Here is a 20,999-nt window from a genome sequence, read left to right on the forward strand (position 1 = left end):
AAGTGAGGCCCAATCTCACTATAAGCAGCAGCATTGGAGGGGAATGAAAGGGCAACGATGTTGCTAAACAGGTCGAAAGAATCAGCCTACACAGCCTTCTTCTTCCATCCTTTGATCATCTTCGGGCCACAACAGCTTATCAATCTCTCCTAAGTGAGGCCCAATCTCACTATAAGCGGCAGCATTGGAGGGGAATGAAAGGGCAACAATGTCGCTAAACAGGTCGGAAGAATCAGCCTGCACAGCCTTCTTCCTCTTTCTCGTTTGACTCCGCATCAAAACAGGAGGATCAGCAGGAGGCGCGACGACCTCTCTATCAGCATCTGAGCTCCCAACGAATGATTTCTTCGCTTGACGCAAACGTTCCAAGGCATTGGAACCAGTTAGAGGAAGTGTAAAGGGTTGAGACATAGCTATGTCTGCAAACAATTGCTCACTTGTCGTCAACTCAATCAAAAAATTGGGAGTATATCTTCTCTTGATAAACACAATACGAGGATTATCAGGACTCTGGAGAAGAGGAATACCTTCATGGAGTTTTTCAACAGAACGCCACAAAGAACTCTAACGGAGACTCGATTCAGACAACAAATCACTCCAATCACGCTCTGCCTCTGGAATAGCAAGAATACTCTTGAGCCGACCGGAAGACTCCCTCGAATCCCAAAGGTACTCAACTCGAAGTCTACCTGCAAAATAATAGAAGTATCTGCAAAAAAAAAAAAACAAGCATATGCAAAGAAACGGATTAATAGGCAAGCATAAAAGACTCACACGCAGGAGACCATGAACAAGGTATCCTACTATCAGCAGGTAACCCCAACGAGACGAAAGGGACGAAGAAGTAACGGTTCTTCCACCTCTTATCTCCACTCTTCAAACTAATAATTAGAGGAGGGTCCTTCCCCCTGGTCGTTAACTGGTACCTACCCTTGTCATATAGATGTGCCTTCAAATAGTAAGCTCTCAACAAGTCAGCCACCCCAAGCATTATGTTGTGTCTTTCACAGAGGACTTCGAGAGACATCAAAACCCGCCATGAATTTGGCATTAGTTGTCCAGGCGAAATCTCATGGTATTCACACAACTCAACCACTAATCGGGGGATAGGAAACTGAAACCCTTCCCTAAAGGGAAGTTCATACAGACACACCCAATAAGGTAAGTGCCAGTCAGGCCGCTCCGCCTTAGCAGGAGCATGCAGACTGATGGTATCAGGAATCTCATAATGACAACGAAGATGGGGCAATTCACCTAAACTTATCGAAGACCTAGGATTGGAACTAAGCATACTACCAGAACCCGGCATATCGCAATTGCGGTAGCTGATATCGTATTTCAAATCACATCTAATCTACAATTGCGGTATGTCGGGTTCTGGTAGTATGCTTAGTTCCAATCCTAGGTCTTTGATAAGTTTAGGTGAATTTTCCTATCTAAGTCGTCATTATGAGATTCCTGATACTATCAGTCTGCATGCTTCTGCTAAGGCGGAGTGGCCTGACTGGCACTTACCTGGTTGGGTGTGTCTGTATGAACTTTCCTTTAGGGGGAAGGGTTTCAGTTTCCTATCCCCCGATTAGTGGTTGAGTTGTGTGAATACCATGAGATTTCGCCTGGACAACTAATACCAAATTCATGGCGGGTTTTGATGTCTCTCGAAGTCCTCTGTGAAAGACACAACATAACGCTTGAGGTGGCTGACTTGTTGAGAGCTTACTATTTGAAGGCACATCTATATGACAAGGGTAGGTACCAGTTAACAACCAGGGGGAAGGACCATCCTCTAATTATTAGTTTGAAGAGTGGAGATAAGAGGTGGAAGAACTGTTACTTCTTCGTCCCTCTTGTCTCGTTGGGGTTACCTGCTGATAGTAGGATACATTGTTCATGGTCTCCTGCGTGTGAGTCTTTTATGCTTGCCTATTAATTCGTTTATTTGCTTATGCTTGTTTTTTTTGCTGATACTTCTATTATTTTGCAGGTAGACTTCAAGTTGAGTACCTTTGGGATTCGAGGGAGTCTTTCGGTCGGCTCAAGAGTATTCTTACTATTCCAGAAGCGGAGCGTGAGTGGAGTGATTTGTTGTCTGAATCGAGTCTCCGTCAGAGTTCTTTGTGGCGTTCTCCAGAGTCCTGATAATCCTCGTATTATGTTTATCAAGAGAAGTCTTGGGATAATTTTTTGATTGAGTTGACGACAAGTGAGCAATTGTTTGCAGACATAGCTATGTCTCGACCCTTTACACTTCCTCTAACTGGTTCCAATGCCTTGGAACGTTTGCGTCAAGCGAATAAATCATCTGTTGGGAGCTCAGATGCTGATAGAGAGGTCATCGCGCCTCCCGTTTTGACGCGGAGTCAGATGAGAAAGAAGAACAAGGTTGTGTAGGCTGATTCTTCCGACCTGGTTAGCGACATCGTTGCCCTTTCATTCCCCTCCAATGCTGCCGCTTATAGTGAGATTGGGCCTCACTTAGGAGAGATTGATAAGCTATTGTGGCCCGAAGATGATCAAAGGACGGAGCAAGTCGGTATGGATGGGTCAGTTGACAATACTGTTTCCCATTTGTTTCAGGTACGGAGACTTCCTTTAGTTTTGTTTGTGTCGACTAGCTGATATCTCAAGTTGTCTTATATTTTTTCAATGTTTCAGGGTTTGCAAGGGGTCATTTGGCTGAAGAAGAAAATCAAGTCCTTAATGGCAACTCTAAAGGAAGTAAGAGGTCAAAGAAATGATCTTCGAGGTGAAGTTGGTCAGTTGAAAGATTCCAAGAGGGAGTCTGATCAACTTATAGCCGACTTAAAGATTCAACTAGAATCCAAGGAAGCTGATGCCGAGAAGCTGAGGGTGACTCTTGGTCAAGTTGATGTCTTGAAACCGAGGTAGCTTCGTTGGAGAATCAGATGTTAGTGATTGGGCTGGAGGCTGAGATCCAATGTCGTGGTGTAATGGCCAGTGAGTTTCAGGATGGTAAGATTGATAGCTAGGATGTTCCTAAATACATTGCAGATTTTGAGGAATTGGAGAGGATGAGGGCTGAAGAGACGACCCGGGCCGAAGAGTTAGCCACTTCTTTTGGCATCATGACTACTCATGATCTAGTTGCGGATGACTGATTCCTCTTTTGTTCAAGTTCACTGTTGAGGGATGACTGAGTTTGTCTCATTTTATGTATTTTTAGTTGTTGTATGGACTTTTTCTTATGTAGTATTGTAGCTTATGTTAGTGTTCTTTAAGTTGTTGTATCGAATGTCGGTTGGCTGAATGACTTATAGAGTATTAATATCTTATTCCCCCAATCTAAGTATAAAGTTAGTTAGTTAATTTATACTTAGATTTGTTATTGATCTGTTTGTAGTATATGTAAAAAAAAATGGTTGTGATAGGGGGCTGCCTCCATTTCATGTATCCATGGTCGTCCTAGTATCACGTTGTAAACAGACGGAGAGTCTACTATCTTGTGCACAAATTGACTCCTTCAGCATAGACAGGTAGCTCAATCTCTCCTAGTGTGTTCTTTTGTTCTCCACTGAAACCGATGGGGATTGTAGTCTTCTTTATGATCTTTGATTCATCTATCCTCATTTCCCTGAGAGCACTTAAAAACAAAATGTTAGCTGAACTGCCATTATCAATAAGTGTACGTTTAGTAAGACAACTGCAATAACAAGATGTGATGGCGGATATCTCTACAACGTGTATCTTTTCTTATCTTCAATAATTTGAAATCCGAAGACAATGGATATCTACACTATAAAACATGGGTTTCATGTAGACCAACAACACATACAAATCAATGTGGATTAAAGATGAATTCTCATTATGGTAGCTCCCTTAAAACCCTCAACAGTTTCTCCAATTCTATCTTTGACAGGTCAGCTGACACAATGACAGGTAAAGTTTCATTCTCTCCCAAGTATGCATATCGCAAATGATCTGGAAGAACCTTCAATTCCAGCTGCGGTGGCTACTGAATGGATGTTAGCGGTTTATCAGGCGCGTCTGCTAATTCTTGAAACTTCTTCCAGTATGGCAAGAAGGAATTGATCCAGTTTACACAATCTCTTATCTCAGTATCCTCATCGTCGACCTCATCACCCAATAATACTGCCTCTAAGGCATCACTATTCATCCTTCTCTTCGAGACTGCCTTCTCTATCACATCCACACTATAGCAACTGTCACTAGCCACCGGATACTTCATGGCCTTGAAGACATTAAAGACCACCTCATCTCCTTGAACTCTAAGCTTAAGCTCTCCTTTGTGAACATCAATAAGAGCTTGGCCTGTGGCTAGAAATGGCCTACCAAGAATAATTGGTACATTTGTATCCTCCTCCATGTCCAGAACGATAAAGTCAGCTGGAAATATAAACTTATCCACCTTCACAAGAACATCTTCAATAATACCCCGTGGATGTGTCACCGATCGGTCTGCTAGTTGTAGAGTGACAGTTGTTGGTTTTGCCTCCCCCAAGCCAAGTCTTCTAAACACAGATAAGGGCATCAGATTAATACTTGCCCCCAGATCACATAAAGCGTGTTTGCATTCAAACTTGCCAATGGTGCATGGTATGGTAAAGCTCCCCGGATCTCTCAGCTTTTGGGGTAACTTCCTCTGTAATATCGCGCTGCACTCTTCAGTGAGTGCTACAGTCTCATAGTCTTCCATCTTCCTTTTCTTGGACAAAATCTCCTTCATGAATTTCACATAGCTGGGCATCTGCTCCAAGGCCTCAGCAAAAGGAATGTTTATGTGCAGCTTTTTAAACACCTCTAAAAACTTGGAAAACTGTTTATCCAGTGTAGTCTTTCTAAGCCTCTGAGGTATTGCTTTCTGAAAACTGCCTATTGATGAGCACACGCAGCTGAAAACTACCATGGGCAACACCAGCTGAAAACTGCCTATTGATGAGCACACGCAGCGCACGCATGATCGCTTGGATTATCTTATTCGGCAAAATCAATACTTAATCCAATCGCATCATGCGCAAAATCAGCATTACAATGACTTCATGGTGCAACAAAATGAATATGGGCGGTTCACATAGAGGAGTTGAATGCCTTAGTAACAAGGTGGACTATGAGCTCTGCTGATGAGAATTACTTCACTCCTCCGCCGCAATACTCTCCATACCAGTGGCCACCACCGCCACCTCCTCCGCCATACTGATGTGGCGTCAGGTAAGTTCTCTTCTTTTGTTCTTTTCTTTATCACATTGGGGACAATGTGCATCTTAAGTTTTGGGGGGGGGGGGGGGGGGGGGAAGCTTATTTTGTGTTATTTTTATTTTGTGCGTTGTTTAGTTTAGCTTTTGGTCTCTTGTGTTATTTTCTGTTGTTTGTTTAGTGTAACTGTTAAGCCATCATTCTTGTCTGTTGTTGCTTTGTCTTTGCTCGTGAAAAGGAAATTGAATTCAACTGTGTGCTTGGTTCAATTGTTTTAGATTTTAATTTAAAGGTTTTGTGGGAAATTTTTAATATGTTTTGAAAATGCAACATTTTGGATTTTATTATATATGTTTGACTAGGGTTGGTGGTATGACAATTTGAATTTGATAGAACTTGCATTATTTGGCCTTTGAGGCGAAATCCTTGATGACTTGTGCTTTGAAAAGTGATTTAGGCAATTTTATTGGATCGATTGTGCTTTTCAAGCCAACCTTGATTTAATTTTCCCTAGATACCCTCTTTGAGCCTAAAAGTCTACCTTTTATTGTTAAACACTTGTTTTGAGCTTAACCGAATACCTTAATATTTTTTAGTTCTTAGATTTGTAACATGCGCTTATAAAATATAAAAGGGGATTGATTTATAATGGGTTACTCTTGTGTATTGGTGTTGGCAATAGAGAAATTCAAGAAAAGATTGAGAAAGAAGAAAAAAAAAAAAAGATTTGAGAGAAACTTCTTTTCTTTTGATGTTCCCATTAAAATGCATAAGTTTGGGGGAAGTGTAGTATGAAAAAAAAAAATCTAGTGTTTAAATTTCTCAATTTTTGGAAATAAAGAGGATCTTTGGGTTGTGTTAAATTGTGTTGTGAATATCAAGATTGGGTGTAAAGTTTATATGCTTATGGTAATTTTGAGTCTAAATGACAATTTCATCTACCCTGGCCTAACGCTATAACCTGTGAAAGTCCTTTTGATTTCAAAACACGCGTTATTGACATTAGTGGAGAAGGTCAAGTAATGCAAGCATATTGAAAAATTGGTTTGTGGACTTGTCTGGAATGAGCTGAGCATATATGATAGAGTCCAAGTGTTGTAGTCATTTTCGTGATATATTATTGATTTCCCTAATTGAACATTGAGCTGAAATTTTGGTTATTATTATTGCAATTGAGATTTCATGAGTTTTGGCAAAGCAGTGTAGATGGTAATGATGGTTTAGCTTGTTCGTTTTGTGTTTGTTTCTTTTTGTTAGTTTAACTTGGTCTTTACTCGAGAGCAAGTAAAGGTTAAGTTTAGGGGATTTTGTTGAGTTTAGTTTTTGTCATGTTTAGGTGATGTTTTAAGTAGTCTTTTATTTCGTTTTTCTTTCATTTAGTGCGGATTTATGCTTTGTTTGTTTGTCTTTGTGAATATCAGCAAGAATTGAGTACTTGGAGGAAAATGTCAAAGAAATGGAAGAAATAACCATGTTTTTCAACATATTTTGAGAAATGATGGATCTCAACATGATTTGGAAGTGTTGGTGAATTTTTGGGATGAAAACTTGAAAAATTGAGAAATCCCTTAAGAGCCACGGCATGAGCAGAGTAGAGTCGCGGCTAGGTGGTGAAACAGAACCACTGTTTTGAAGGAGAACCACGGGCCGCGACATGGCTAAAGAGGGTTGCGGCATAGATGGGCATCAACCCAGAAATCTTAGACGCGGGCCGCGGCATGGCTGACTAGGGCCGCGGCATGGAGAGAACAATTCGCCCAGAAATTTATACACGGGCCGCGGCATGGTGCATGTAGAGCCGCGGCCCGCCTCTTTTAAAAATTGAATTCTAGGTTTTTATAAGGCGAAAAAGAGAGAAGAAAAGGGACGTACGGATTTGGGAGTGGTTTTTGCTTGAAGGCTGAAGGCTTGGAGTATTCTATCTACATGTTTTTCTTCTACTTTCTGATGTTATCTTTAATTTTCGTTGTGATTAGTATAATGATTATGAACTAATTTTCTATTTAGGATTTTTAATTGAATCACTTGAATCCCTATTATGAACTAATGCAATTTCAATTTTCTTCTTCTTCAATTCCATATAACCTGTTCTTATAGATTGATTATTGATTGGCCATCTATAGTCATATATATATGTTTTTTAAATCAAAATCTGAGAAGTGAGATTTGAATCTGCTGTGGTTATATTGGACATAATTCTAATTTGGAACGAAAGTATCCATATTAATTGTGTAACTGTTATTAAGTTGTCAAGATTAATGCTACCTTTGTGGTTCAATTTACCATAGAAATATAGGAAATTGTCACCTAGGTTGAGTTTATAATTCATAGTATGATTATAGGCTGCTGTATCAACTTGTTAATTGAATTAGGCAAAAAGAAGAAGAACTCAGTACTTTGCATTAGGGAATGATAGGGAGGATAGTTGATGAGATTAAACATCCTAATTATTTCTTCAGTGGTTAAATCAAAGGTTTTACTATTAGTTGTTATTCCATTTAATTTTCAATTATTGTTTCTGAACTTTATAGTTTCTTTTGCTGTGTCTACAAAAATCAAGAATTTTAAATTTATCAAATAGAAAGAGAAATTAATTGACTGGTAATTGATAATTCAGTCCTTGAGGACGATACTTGGTTTCTTTACCATATTATTACAAATTGCGACTGTGTGCACTTGCATAGCTTAAAATATCGCAACAATTCTCATTATGGCAGCTCATCGTATTTGGCATCGTCTTCTTCTTCAGATGATGATGATTATTGTGATGATCTAGAAAAGCAAGTGGTATGTCAAATGGATTGATGGATATTATCTATGCCAACAAGATGTATCTTCTTTTCGGTAGTCTATCACTTGAGAACTCCAAAGTTAAGCGTGTTTGACCTGAAGTAGTCTCATGATGGGTGACCTCCTGGGAAGTTTTACTAGGAAGTGTGCGAGTGAGGACAAAGCACGCTAGAAAGACTTGTGTTGGTTTGTAGGGCTATTCATCATTCCAGGAAGTAGTCATAGTGACGTGGGGCGTTACACAATTACTTCGTCCAACGAAGATATGGACTCGGTAAGCTCGGGTTATCGGGTAATAGTCGTATTTCGAATGTTGGCATATGGTGTATTGGCAGATGCTATCGACGAGTACATCAAAATAGAAGAATCTATTATTGCTTTGGAAAGTTTGAAACGATTTTGTCGTGCTGTTATCGAGGTCTTTGGAACCCGCTATCTCCGATTACCTAACGTTGATGATGTTGCAAGGCGACTACACATTGGTGAACGTCGAGGTTTTCCAGGAATGTTGGGCAGTTTAATTTGTATGCATTGGAAATGTAAAAACTGCCCTACGACTTGGGGAGGATAATACGCTGGTCGCAGTGGATCTCCGACTATTATTCTTGAAGCTTTAGCTAACTTATGATCTTTGGATATGGCATGCATATTTTGGTCTACTTGGATCTAACAATGATATTAACGTGTTGGAGGCGTCCCATCTTTTTGCTGATCTTGTTGCGGGTATTGCTCCACTTGCTAATTATGTCATTAAAGGGAAAGAGTATAATATGGGTTATTATTTAGCCGATGGTATATATCCAAAATGTTCTGCTACTGTTCAAACCATTCGTGAGCCACTTGGCCCGAAGAAACAATTATCTGCTCGAAAACAAGAAGCATGTAGAAAAGATGTAGAACGTGTGTTCGGAGTATTGCAATCAAAATTTGTCATTGTGGCAGAATCAGTGCGTCTATGGAACAAGAGGATATTACATGATATAATGACTTCACGTATTATTATGCATAATATGATAATAGAAGATGAACGCGACGTTAATGCACCAATTGAATAATGACTCGAAATGTCAAGGGTAATGACGATGCTCGGTTTCAAGAATTTCTGGCTCACATTGAACTTCGAAATCTAAGATAAGGATGCTTACATTGAACTTCAAAATGCATTAATTGAACACTTGTGAGACGAATATACTAACTCGAAAAATTAGTTTAATTTAATTAATATTTCATAGGTGTGTTATGTTTTAGAATTAATTGAATGTATTTTATTTTAGTAGTGTAATATTTAAATAGGAAAATGTAATGTGTTATTATAATTTGTCAAGTTTTAATATTTATGATATAAATTTTATGTAATTAATAATAACATTTTTACTTAATGGATTAATTAAATAAATATATAATATAATAATAAAAAGAATATTCTATTTTATTAAAAATAATATAATAATAAATAATATACTTTTTGGTGCAATTTTTGGTGTTGTGGTTGGAATGTAAAGAAAATATGGTGCTGAGATTCTTTAGTTTTGGTGTTGGTGCAACACCGTATATAATATTATGGGTTGGAGATGCCCTTATAATACCCTATGGAAAGAAACTAAATTAATTTTTAATTTTGATTTTCTTCACCCTTTATTAAATAAATTGTTAATACTTGTTTAAAAAATTATTCCAAGAACTCAAACTATGTAATTGAATAAGGTTTGGAAAAATTGGGTGAATATTGATACAAGACAAGTGTCAAATGAGTAAGGAGCAGATCCAAAAAAAAAAAGGAACATAATTATAAATAGAATGAAGAAAGAGAAGTGAGTGAACTTCTTTGGTGGAAAGGGAACAAGATAGTACTATGAGGCCGTTTGGTATGAGGAGTTCACAATTTTCATATTACTGGAAAAGTTGAAGAGGGTAATCTGATAGTCTGGAAACTTACATCATTGTGTTTGGTTGTGCACTGTAATCTTATCTATGATTTATCGGAATATCACTTTCTGTATTTGGTTGTGCATATGAATCTGTTAAGTTTTCATATTTTCATAAAATTAATATAATAATATATTTCATCAAAATAATTTATAAACAATTTTACTCATGAAATATTTTTTAATAGAATTAAAAAAATACATATATTGAATACTAGAATCAAGTATAGTTTTTAAAATTACAAAAATACCCTTATTTTATTTTTAATAATATTTCATTTGTTATTTTAAACTAATGTAATAATATAAAGGCTTTATAAATCAATTTTTTTAAATAAACAAATATTATTTATCATTTTATAGTTTGATATATGTATATTTGTTATAAGCTTCAAAAATAAAATAAGTTATTAACTAAAAAATTATTGGTTTAAGATTTTTTTTTAAAATAATAATAATAATTTTGAAGTGTTTCACATTCCTGGGTATCTGAAAACCACTTGTCAGATTGGTTTCACTTTAACCTAGAATCAGGAAAAGTTAAGACCCCTGGAGTACAGATTCCCAGGTTAGAAAAACTCAAACCCAGTACCAAACATGGGAAAGTGTTCAAATTCTCATTTCCATGTCCAGATTCCTGCATACTAAACGACTTCTATGTGTTAGATCCAAAAAAAAATTAAAAATTTTATTTATTTTTTATAATTTGTAAGAGTGGATATGAAAAGTAATTAATGTGCATGATTCTTGAAATATTGAATTTGGCATGATTGAAAGATCGGTGAATAATAGTGAGGTGATTGTGTTAAATATTGATTGAAATCCTGATGGTTACTAGCAAGAGTTTTTCAATGTTTAAGTCTGTGGAAATTCTCAAACATTTTCCATTCGGGAAGAATCACCGAATTCCAGACTATTTAGGGTTAAAGTTCGTGATATTATAATAAGAATAGGGTTCTATCTAAAAACCAATTAGATATTAATGAGTTTACTTCTGTGTATATAGTTCAATATTCTGAAATATTTTTCACGTGAGACTATAATCTAATAGGTTCGGGGAATGATTATTCAAAAATCTTATCTTCTTCTCTACTTTATGTTTTTTTATAAGACCAAGTGTAGCACATGACAAGCAAGTTAAGGATCAATTGTGAAATCCCTAATTTCGTTTCCAATCTTGGCAGTGGTTCAAATGCGAAAATGATATTATGAAGATGTAATGTATCAACAAAGATGAAATTGCCCTTAGCTCAGGCATTTGGAAGAATTATGGTTTTTGCTTGCGAACCTGGGTGTTTTGTATTGTTTGGTAAAACATAGGGACTTGGCATTATTGGAACTACATGGATGTAAATGTATATTGGAACTAATTTAGTATTTTTAAAACCATAAGGATATAGGTTGGTATTTAAGCAAAATGTAGGGGTAAAATTGTATTACCCTTTTTATTAAAATAAAAAAAAATCTTAACTTGATTTATTTCATATCATTTCACTAAAATTATACATCAAAACACCCCACTAAATAACATGACAGTTTTAAAAAATAATATCACGTCAGTTAGTATAATGTTTTGGTGCACATATTATTATTCTTTAAAAAATAATAGAGTAATCTTAGGCACACTTTTAAATTGCACACAAAAATTACACTATAATGTGTAATTAATCTCAACCATACAATTAAAGATGATGCAGTTCTCACTTAAAAATATGATTAAAATCAAATAGTGCATAATTTTTGTTTGAAAATTAAAAGTGTCTCAATCATTAAATTTGTGTGTAAATTGAAAGTGTCTCACTCTTTCAATGGTGGAATATAGTGTATAATACCCATACACTATATCAAGCTCAATTATGGAATATTTTTGAGAGAGAGAGAGAGAGAGATGGGGTTAAAGAAAATGCTAAGGTTTGTTGTTTTCACACAAGAAATGTAGAGTTGCTCAATATAATTCCTTAAGTTGTTTTCAAAGATAATAAGTAATAATATAATAATGGAACGATTAAATGATGAGGTAGAAAGACATGAAGGGCACGCAGCTTACTATTCAGGTGTTGTCTTTTTCTAATCTATAATTAGAAACTTAATATAGGGAATTCATGCAAAGGACTTAATTTATTATAAGCAGACAATGTCTTTACAATTTGGCATTGTTTGGAATTATATGTATAAAAATACAATTTTGATGTGGACACTGCTTTAATTAATGTAAAATCCATTAGATGAACTATAATCAAATCTATCAGGAGTAGGAACGAAAAGATAATATTAAAAGTTTAAGTATTATTTGGTGCGTTATGATCTTGTTAAATCAAGTGTTTGATAATCTTCATATTAACAATATTGCCATCTATGTTGGCTAAGATACTGATTTGGTAAGTCTTTTGAATTGGTTAACTGATTTTGAAGAATCTCAAGTGGTGACTAATTAGTTTGGTAATTAATTAATATTGAAGAAAGAAAAAGTTGATCACAAAGTTTATATTACCACAATGCTAAGTATACAGACATCTATGTCAATATATTTACTTGTATCTTAAGAAAGCATGGATGACAATTAGAAAGAATTACAATCTAGTAAAATAGAGAATTTATACAAAGAATACAAATGATGTACATACATTCTCTAGATATATATACTAAAGGTTTATTATATACGAAACAAGAGGAAAAATCAACAACATGAAGCAGAGGAAAACAGACAAAGAATTCTCATATCACCCCAGATAGCTCATAATCATATATGCTGACATCTTGCTCAATTGTACCATAACCATTGTATAATGAACCATGTGAATCATAATCAAGAAGCCATTTCTCAATATCCCAATAAGCTAACAAGTCCACCGGTTGATTTGCTACTGAGTTTTCCAAGTTTATATCCTCCAAACATATCTCATCATACACTTGATTAAAGTCTTGGTCCACAAAAACTTGGTTGCAGAACTCTGGTGAATCTGTGGCAGCATCAAAGGAAAATGAAGCTGCTTCCACACTGCTTTCGGGCTCTCTTTCTTGATCATCCTCGTCGATTTCTATGACCGGAACTTTCTTGATCTCTTGGGGTTTTGTAAGGGGTTGGGAGGTGTATGAGGAAGAAGTAGTTCCATTGCCATTGCCATTGCCAGTGAGTTCTTGTACAAGCTGCTTGAAGCTTGAGCTATCAGTGATGTAGACTTTTGGTTTAAGGACTTTTATCCAACTGTTGAAGTCCTTCTTTTCGTTGTTCTTAGGAGTTTTCACAGATGTTGATTGACTTGCTTTCTTCCCCATATTAGTAGAAAAAGAAAATATTCACTTTGGCTTAGGTATAATCTCCCAAGATTTGGCTTAGCGGAGGATTCTAAGGAAGAAGTATATATATGAAGATTAAGAAAGGAGACAAGTGTTTGAGTGTGGTGGAAACTGTTGATAGAAAAGGCCACTAAGACATAAAGATGCTGAAAATGATGTTGATTATGTATGGAAAGATAAGAAAGTTCAAAAATAAGAATCCAAAATCAGAAGCCTAAATCACTCACACACGCACACTCTTCCTCTCTCTCTCTCTCTCGTTTTCAAAGTTTTAACACATTTATTAATTAGGAAGATGCTAAGATTTGTGTGCACATGAAATATTGGTCAATTCAAGATAAAACTTTAAAAAATAGTACTTATGTTTGACCTCATTTGAGGTAGAAGGACATTTAAGGCACGTTATTACTTGTTACCATTTGGGATTTTATTATAATATCATAATATTTTGCTTTTTGTTGCTGTCCTTTCCAACTGAAAACATTATTTTATCAATAACATATTTATATGTTTAATAATGAGGCACTCGCGTATTATGATAATCATAATATATAATTTTACTTAACAATTTCTCATCCATCTAATATTAGAGTACATGATTTAATGTTTTTAAATCACATCAAAATCTTGGTTTTTGGCAGTGGCTGTCGATTTCGCATATAATGGCATGCATTCACTGTTTGCCGAAAAGCTACGTTCTTAGGAGCCCATGATAGGGGCCTTTTGTTGCACACAATTGAGACAACAAGATAATAAAATTAAAGGTAAATAGACAAGACATTCTCGAACTAATTGGGACAAAAAGAAGGAAGAAACTATTTTTGTTAATATGGCTTCAACATAAAGTCTAAGTATGCTAACAATATAAGACACATTAATTCTAAGGTGATCAACGCCACATGAAATGACATTTGATATTTTGTTGAATTTAAAACGTATTTCATATATCACATATAAAATGTTCAACTAAGTGTGAAAATGACATACAACATCTGATAGTTTAGTCAAAATGTGACTTTTCATTAAGTATAACATAGATAATAATATATTGGGTAGTTCTCTGGTGCAACCCAAAAAGGGACACGCCGGTTCTCCATTTAGTTTTTGGTTCGGGAAGTATTTTCAACGCAAATTTTTTTTATTAATGTGTATATTATAATTATTTAGAGCATCCTACAAATTTTTTAGAAAATTTTGAATAATTTATAGTTTAGAAAACAAAGTTCAAATAGTTTGTTGCACATGTGACTGTTTATTTTTATGCACGTGGAAGGTAACGTGTTTGAGCTTTATTTTTGGTAATTTAAAATATTTGCTTGATCAAGTCCAATTCAAAATGTTTTCATAACTAGAAGCGATGACATGCCCCAATCAAAAAGGAGATTCAATTCCAAGAATAGACCTACTTGTTAGTCGAGCAAAAACAATAATTTTGTTTTTGTTTTCGTTTTTTGACAGATCAATATGACATTTACAAGATTATAAATAATTGCAACAATAAAAAAGCAAATATTTTTTATTAAAACGAAAATAATATTTTGCATATAAATGGTGAAATGCGCCGCCAACGTGGTTGCTAAGTTAATAACACTGGTAACGCACCTCATTATTATGATGTTGTTAATAATAATAAAAATGTAAAAACCTAACTATAAAAATAAAAATACATGCTTGGAACACTAAAACATAAGAACTACTAATAGTCCGACATTCAAATAAGATTACAATCACAAATTATTCTATTCCATTGTTTGAACTAAAAGTGCCAATATTCAGAATTGAAGAAGGTAGCAACTATAAGATTTTAACAATTATTTTGTTTGCCATTTTGTTAGTAAAGTAAAAGGAAATACAAGTTTATAAGAAGATAAACTTTCGGATAATGAACATAAAAACCTTTATTGCTATGCTATATGTAAATATATGCAAATTGGGACAATATCCCAACAAATGAGAAGAGAAAGTCTCAGTCGATGAAATTAAAAAAACAAAAGACAAAATTTAAATTTTCAGTGAGCATAGCATACGACTCTCTTTCTTTCGTCCACAGCAAACATCGACCGCGTAGGTGATAGGGTATCAATACATGGTTAAAATTAACCACAAACCTGACAAGATTATAAGAAGTAATTTCAGCTGCAAAACAAATTTAAATGGAGAAAAGTGAACTGAAATGTGAAAGGACTAGTCATGTACCTCAAAAGCTGCCAATAGAACTAGCCCATCTATCTGCTACTCTCAACAAAAAAATCTTCCTAAATATAAGAACTTGAAATTGGCAGTCCCTTTCCACAATAGCACTCTACAGATATACCAGCAGCCATCAATGCTTCTGCTTTTGGGGTGCAAGAGCATTTTCTGTCAAGGATGAACCTAATTGAAGCATAAGAGGATATACAGGACTAAACTCCTTGTCTCCTCTGGCCCTCACTCTGGATGCATAATCATCCAGAGTTGCTTTTATACCTTTCCAGACCTGATCTTCTCCTTGAGAATCTAGCCACAACGAATATTGCTGTGGGGTAAGTCCGTTCCTCTGAAGTGGCGACTGCAATTCTTCGGGACCTCGGGTGTAGAGATGGTGAAGTATGATACTTGGTGGCAGGTCTTGAAGGAGAGGAGATGATGCCAGTTGAGATGTTTCCAGGAAAATAAGAGGGCGGAATGCTCGAAGGGCTCTGTATGGTGCACCGAGTTGTTCTACGGGAAACAAATTTTGGCCCACAGCTAATTCAAGCTCAGCCATATCCCTAGCCATCCTTAGCTTTCCTGATTCTGAAAGGGGTCTGATAAGAGAAGCATGTCTGATAAAGAATATTAGAACCCTTGAAGCCATGCTCCTAACAAGCCTAGTACATATATTTTCTACCCCGACGTTGGCAGCATTTTTTGGAGGCAAGAGCCTAAATAAGAATTCACTTCGGAAGTGAAGAATACAGCTTTGCAACTCGTCCATATAAGATGATGCATTGTTATCCATTGCAGCATCCATACCAAGCGCACCAAAATTCTGTTCATGAATTTGCAAGATGCAAGACTCAAGACGATCAACCATAGCTTGGAATAGGGATGTCACTGAGTCACAGGCAACCCCATATATTGCACCTAAAGAGGGAGACAGCACATCTGCAGCAATAGAAGGCAGTCCTGTAATCATAGTCGACACACGTGCATGAATTTCTTGCAGGTGCTGACACAGTGCAAAGTTTTTGAGTTGCGCTGAAGTTGCAGGACCACTGACTTGCCGAGCTTCAGGACCAGTAGATATCTGTACAGTAAGATATATTACAATATGAATCAAACTCAACACTAGTGTAAAAATTACTTACTAGACAATAACATTAGTATTTTTTATATTGCCCGTGTAATTTTCAGAGACAAATTATGCATAAATTTTATGGCAGAACATATTACATGTACCAAAGAACTTTCTCTCCCTAAATTTGTAAACATCTAATTGCCTATTCACAATTCAATTTTAAGTGATAAATTATCACATGTGCACAAGTTATACAAATCAATTGGATTACCCATCAATCTAATCAAGAAAAGAATAGGATATCCAATGTTGAAAACTCTGTGAATGATTGGATTGGATAAAAGTTTTAAAATTCCAATACAACCCCATCCAAGCCAGCGTGATTTGAAAAATATAATTCTATTACAAGTTAATTTACTAATATTAACATATAGTTTATTACATGCTATATTTCTCAATAAAATGGTATTAAAGTCCACCATACACATCACTCTATACCTTCAACTCTTCAACACCACTTACAGTCAACATGTTAAGTATTGTAAGCGTTACTCTCAAACACCACTTAAACCTACACTTGCTATTTATTTTCTAATAGAATACCCTCTTCATTTAGCTTCTCACACTCAATGGTTGAGGCGTACGCCTCGAGGCGCGCCTTGAGGCGAGGCAGTAAAAAAACGCCTCTGAGGCGCCGCCTCATAGAGTGGCAGTGAGGCGCACGCCTCACATGAGTGAGGTGGACGATTCTGAGGCGAGGCGGGCTGAGGCGTATGCCTCATGTTTCTGCACTTTTTGGCTGTTTTATTGCCTCACACGTGGGACTTTCTTAAAATAGTGTTTTGGGCTTTTCTTTTAACTAAATAGGCTTAAAGTTTGGCCTTATTTTATCAGATTTTAAGTTAAAAAAAACCTAATTTCTTCCTAACCTTCTCACGGCAATCCCCTTTTTTCTTCTCTACCATCATCTCACAGCAGCATCTCCCCTAATTTCTCCCCTCTCCATCATCTCACAGCAGCATCTCTCCATCATCTCATCTCAGCTCTCCCTCACACTCTTCATTTCTCTCCTTTTCACGCAAGAAGCTCACTCCTCACTCATTTTATGCATTTTATGCTCTCTCCCTCACACTTTTCTTCTCTACCATCATCTCACAGCAGCATCTACCGATTAATGCATTTTATCTATATGATTTTAAGACTTATATAACTAGTACTTTTATGACTTTAATATGGACTTATGTGTTCTTTGTTATGAATTCTATGAATTTTATGGAATTTCATGAATTTTAGGATATTTTATGAATTTTATTATATTTTTAAAATTTTATTTGTTCTTATAGTTGAGGCGTATGCCTCGTTGCGCCTCGAGGCTTACGCCTTGCGGTACTAAGAGAAAACGCCTCGCCTCGCGATTTCGCCTTTTAAAACCTTGCTCACACTCCTATGTTATTTTTCCAATGAATAACCCTCTTCATTTAGCTTCTCACACTCTTATGTTATTTTTCCAATGAATAACCCTCTACATTCAGCTTTGTCATAGAATATTTTTCAATGTACAAACTTTTAGTAAGTCAGAATAAGGTTAGATGGGATATAAACAAATGATTGGATTGGATTAGATTCTAAAACTAAAAATCCAATGGTTGCACCCAATCTACAACTAACATCTCGACACTATAGATTTCATATTTCATAAAATGAAACTCAATGCACTTAGAGTACCTTCAAGCTGGGCAAAAAGTGAAGACATGAGTTTTACAAGTGCATGATTCTTTCATAAAGTCCCATAATATTATAATATATACTTGACTAAAAACTATATCTTTAAAATAAATTATTTTTTTCCCAAGTGAACAACATAAAGTTACCTGGTATTCAGCTCGTTGTGCCAGAAGGAGGAGAACCTTTCCAATTTCACGCAATACAAGAAGAGTCAGCCGTCCATCCAACTGCACAGCTTCGATCTCTTCCTGAATACGTGATATGATTCTTGAGATTTGTTCTTTGGAGGGGACACTACCACGGCTGGTCATTGGAAATATAGAATTCACGAGATCTGAAAGGCGGCTCAAGCAAAGCGTCAAGAACGCAGTCTGGAATATTTCAACAGCTGCAATCATTTTATCTTTCCCCTCCAAACTAATAGCTGGCAAAACTCCTTTGACATCTGTATCACGTGAAATTCTTTCAAGAAGATTCTCTATCATTGAAAAGAGTTTTGGGTACCCCATGGTGAAAATTTCTTTCACAAAACTTGAAGCAGTGAAAGCAGACTTCATTTGATTAGCAAATGCCTTCACAATGGCTTCCCAGACTCGATCTGTTAACATAGTGTCACCTTCCTAAGCAAGTAAAAGTAGATGTAAGCTAAAGGGAAAAAAATGATTTCCAAATGTAAACAAATAACACTGATAAAACAAATTAGCATCATCAGTCAGTGAACTATAATATCGACATATTTACTAAAGAGCTCAGTTCAAGTGGTAAAAATACCACTGCTCACATAATCATATTTTAGACTAAAATATAACTAGTTTGTGTAATTGTTCTGTCAGCTCAAGTCTACACAAACGAAATCGCTAATTTGACTCTTCAGCCCACTATGCCAGACAATGAAATTAAACATTTCACAAGTGTCATTTAGCTTCTTTCATTATGATCCATACACAAATCAAACAAATAAGAGTACGCTAAACAATTATTACATGTACCCAAAATGCAAATTTCACTGACCTGGTTAACCTCATCAAGCAGCAGCACATGCGTGAAAGGGTCGCGCTTCTTCGACAAGACCCTCTGCAAATGCCAAACCGCCACCAAAACCGAATGTAGCTGTTCCATACAGCCCGCCATCCTCTGCCAAAGAGCCTCCCTAGCCTTCGGTCCACCTCCAATCTGCGGCATTCCGCTTCCCCTAATCCCTCCGGGCCCGTACCCGCTGCCACCTCCAGCAGAGGCTGAAATTGCCTTCATATCTAATGTCGTACTCACGCTCTTCAATCCTATACCCTTGTACTTCTCGATCAGCTGCTCCACAGTGGCTCTTAGTTCACCCAGATTGTAGAAAACCTGCAAACCAGTACCAACCTCGGCTTGATTTAAACCCTCCATTCCCCTGTTTAGCAGTTTCATGGCCTCGCTCCTCAATTTGTCACCAGTCTCTCTGACCCATTTGAGCTCTTCGTCAACCACATCAATGCCCACGAGATCGTACTCATTATAGAGTGTCAAGATCTCACAATGTAGCTGAGCGGCCTTGGCGAGATCGAGCTTATCGGGATCGGCCGCGGACACGGAGATTAGATCACGGAGCTTCTTCGAGAGGCGAAGTGCGCGAATAGAATGCTGGAGGAGTTCTGTCGAGCGGTGGAGATTGGAGAGTTGGATCGTTTGTGTCTGGATGGATTTGAGAGGATCGGAGAGCTCAGATCGAACGCGACGGAGTGAAGCCTGGAGGGAGGAGACGGCGGATCGGACAGTGGCGAGAGTGTGATCGGCGTGCTGGAGAGAAGAGAGCTGGGAGAGAAGTTCACCATGGCGGGAGAGGACCTCGGAGCGAAGCTGGGACTCGAGCAGGCGGATGGCTTGGTGAAGCTTCTCGGCGGTGGAGGCTGGCGAGCCGGAAGAGAGAGCGGCGGATGAAAAGGAGGTAGAAGAAAAGTCCGATGACAGAAAAGCTGAGAAAATTGGGTCTGAGGCGAAGGAATCGAGCGGAGATGCGGCAGTGACGGTAGTAGTAGTGGTTGTGGGGGTGGATGCGTTTTTGAAGGTAGAGAGACGTTGGAGAGGGGAAGAGGAAGAAGTGGGAGATCGTTGCATGGGTACCGCCGACGACGCCATAGGAGAGTTTGGCGATGGTTTAAACCAGACCAGAGACGGTGGTCGTGGTAGTTTGTTGGAGGTTTGGGCCTCTTTAGGCTCTCCTCGGATCGGACACAACTAATTGTCCAAAATGCCTATCCGAGTTTTAGTTTTTGCTGAACCAGTCATCGAGTGTCGTTTGTAGGAATACTGGAAAACGACTGCGCGTTTTGAAGATAATATTATAATAAGTTTATACATTTTGTAACTACATGCAAGACTTAATTTTATTTATAAAATTTATAAATTATTTTTATTAAATTTTTATGATTATCATATAAATTTTTAATAAATAAACAATATTATATATAAAATATAACATAAATATATTTTAAAATAATAAAACCAAAATATTATTTATGGTTTTTTTTTTAAAATAATAATCATTTAGATCACAAACTACCCTATTTAGTACAACGCATTCATAATATTATTCAAATCATATGATTAGAGAATAAATTTCTTTATTCTTGATAGAAGATAAATATTATTTTAATTTCTTATTTAGTTATACATGCATACTATTTGTACACAAACTTATATATAATGTATTTATTATGTATTATATATTATTGTAATAATAATATTTTATAACATGTGAATTTATATTAATATAATTATTAAATATTTAGTTTTGTATTAAATATTATTATAATAATATTTTATAATATTTAAATTTATATTAATATACT

The 20,999-nt window shown here is 36.4% G+C and overlaps 1 protein-coding gene and 1 pseudogene across 1 annotated transcript; one reads left to right on the plus strand and one right to left on the minus strand.

Moving 5' to 3' along the window:
- The first annotated feature begins 7,942 nt into the window (after positions 1-7,942).
- LOC133815833 (uncharacterized) lies at positions 7,943-9,320 on the plus strand (annotated as a pseudogene).
- A 5,642-nt stretch (positions 9,321-14,962) lies between these two features.
- LOC133817279 (conserved oligomeric Golgi complex subunit 5) lies at positions 14,963-20,386 on the minus strand. Its single transcript, XM_062249751.1, has 4 exons — positions 19,180-20,386; positions 18,315-18,788; positions 15,381-16,452; positions 14,963-15,292 (listed from the first exon to the last, which is right to left on the minus strand). Exons 1-3 carry the CDS (start codon positions 20,284-20,286, stop codon positions 15,508-15,510), a joined length of 2,526 nt encoding a protein of 841 aa, XP_062105735.1. The 5' UTR covers positions 20,287-20,386; the 3' UTR covers positions 14,963-15,292; positions 15,381-15,507.
- Between the last annotated feature and the right edge of the window lie 613 nt (positions 20,387-20,999).

The sequence above is a fragment of the Humulus lupulus genome, chromosome 2 (genome assembly GCF_963169125.1).
Source record: "Humulus lupulus chromosome 2, drHumLupu1.1, whole genome shotgun sequence".
NCBI classification, from domain to species: domain Eukaryota; kingdom Viridiplantae; phylum Streptophyta; class Magnoliopsida; order Rosales; family Cannabaceae; genus Humulus; species Humulus lupulus.

Bases quoted from the DNA above. Each gene is read 5' to 3' on its own strand.
- LOC133817279 (XM_062249751.1), bottom strand. From the start codon at position 20,286: ATGGCGTCGTCGGCGGTACCCATGCAACGATCTCCCACTTCTTCCTCT. The intron at 18,789-19,179 runs GTCAGTGAAATT...TTACTTGCTTAG, and splicing joins TGCTTGATGAGGTTAACCAG to GAAGGTGACACTATGTTAAC. The intron at 16,453-18,314 runs GTAACTTTATGT...CTTACTGTACAG, and splicing joins CACAACGAGCTGAATACCAG to ATATCTACTGGTCCTGAAGC.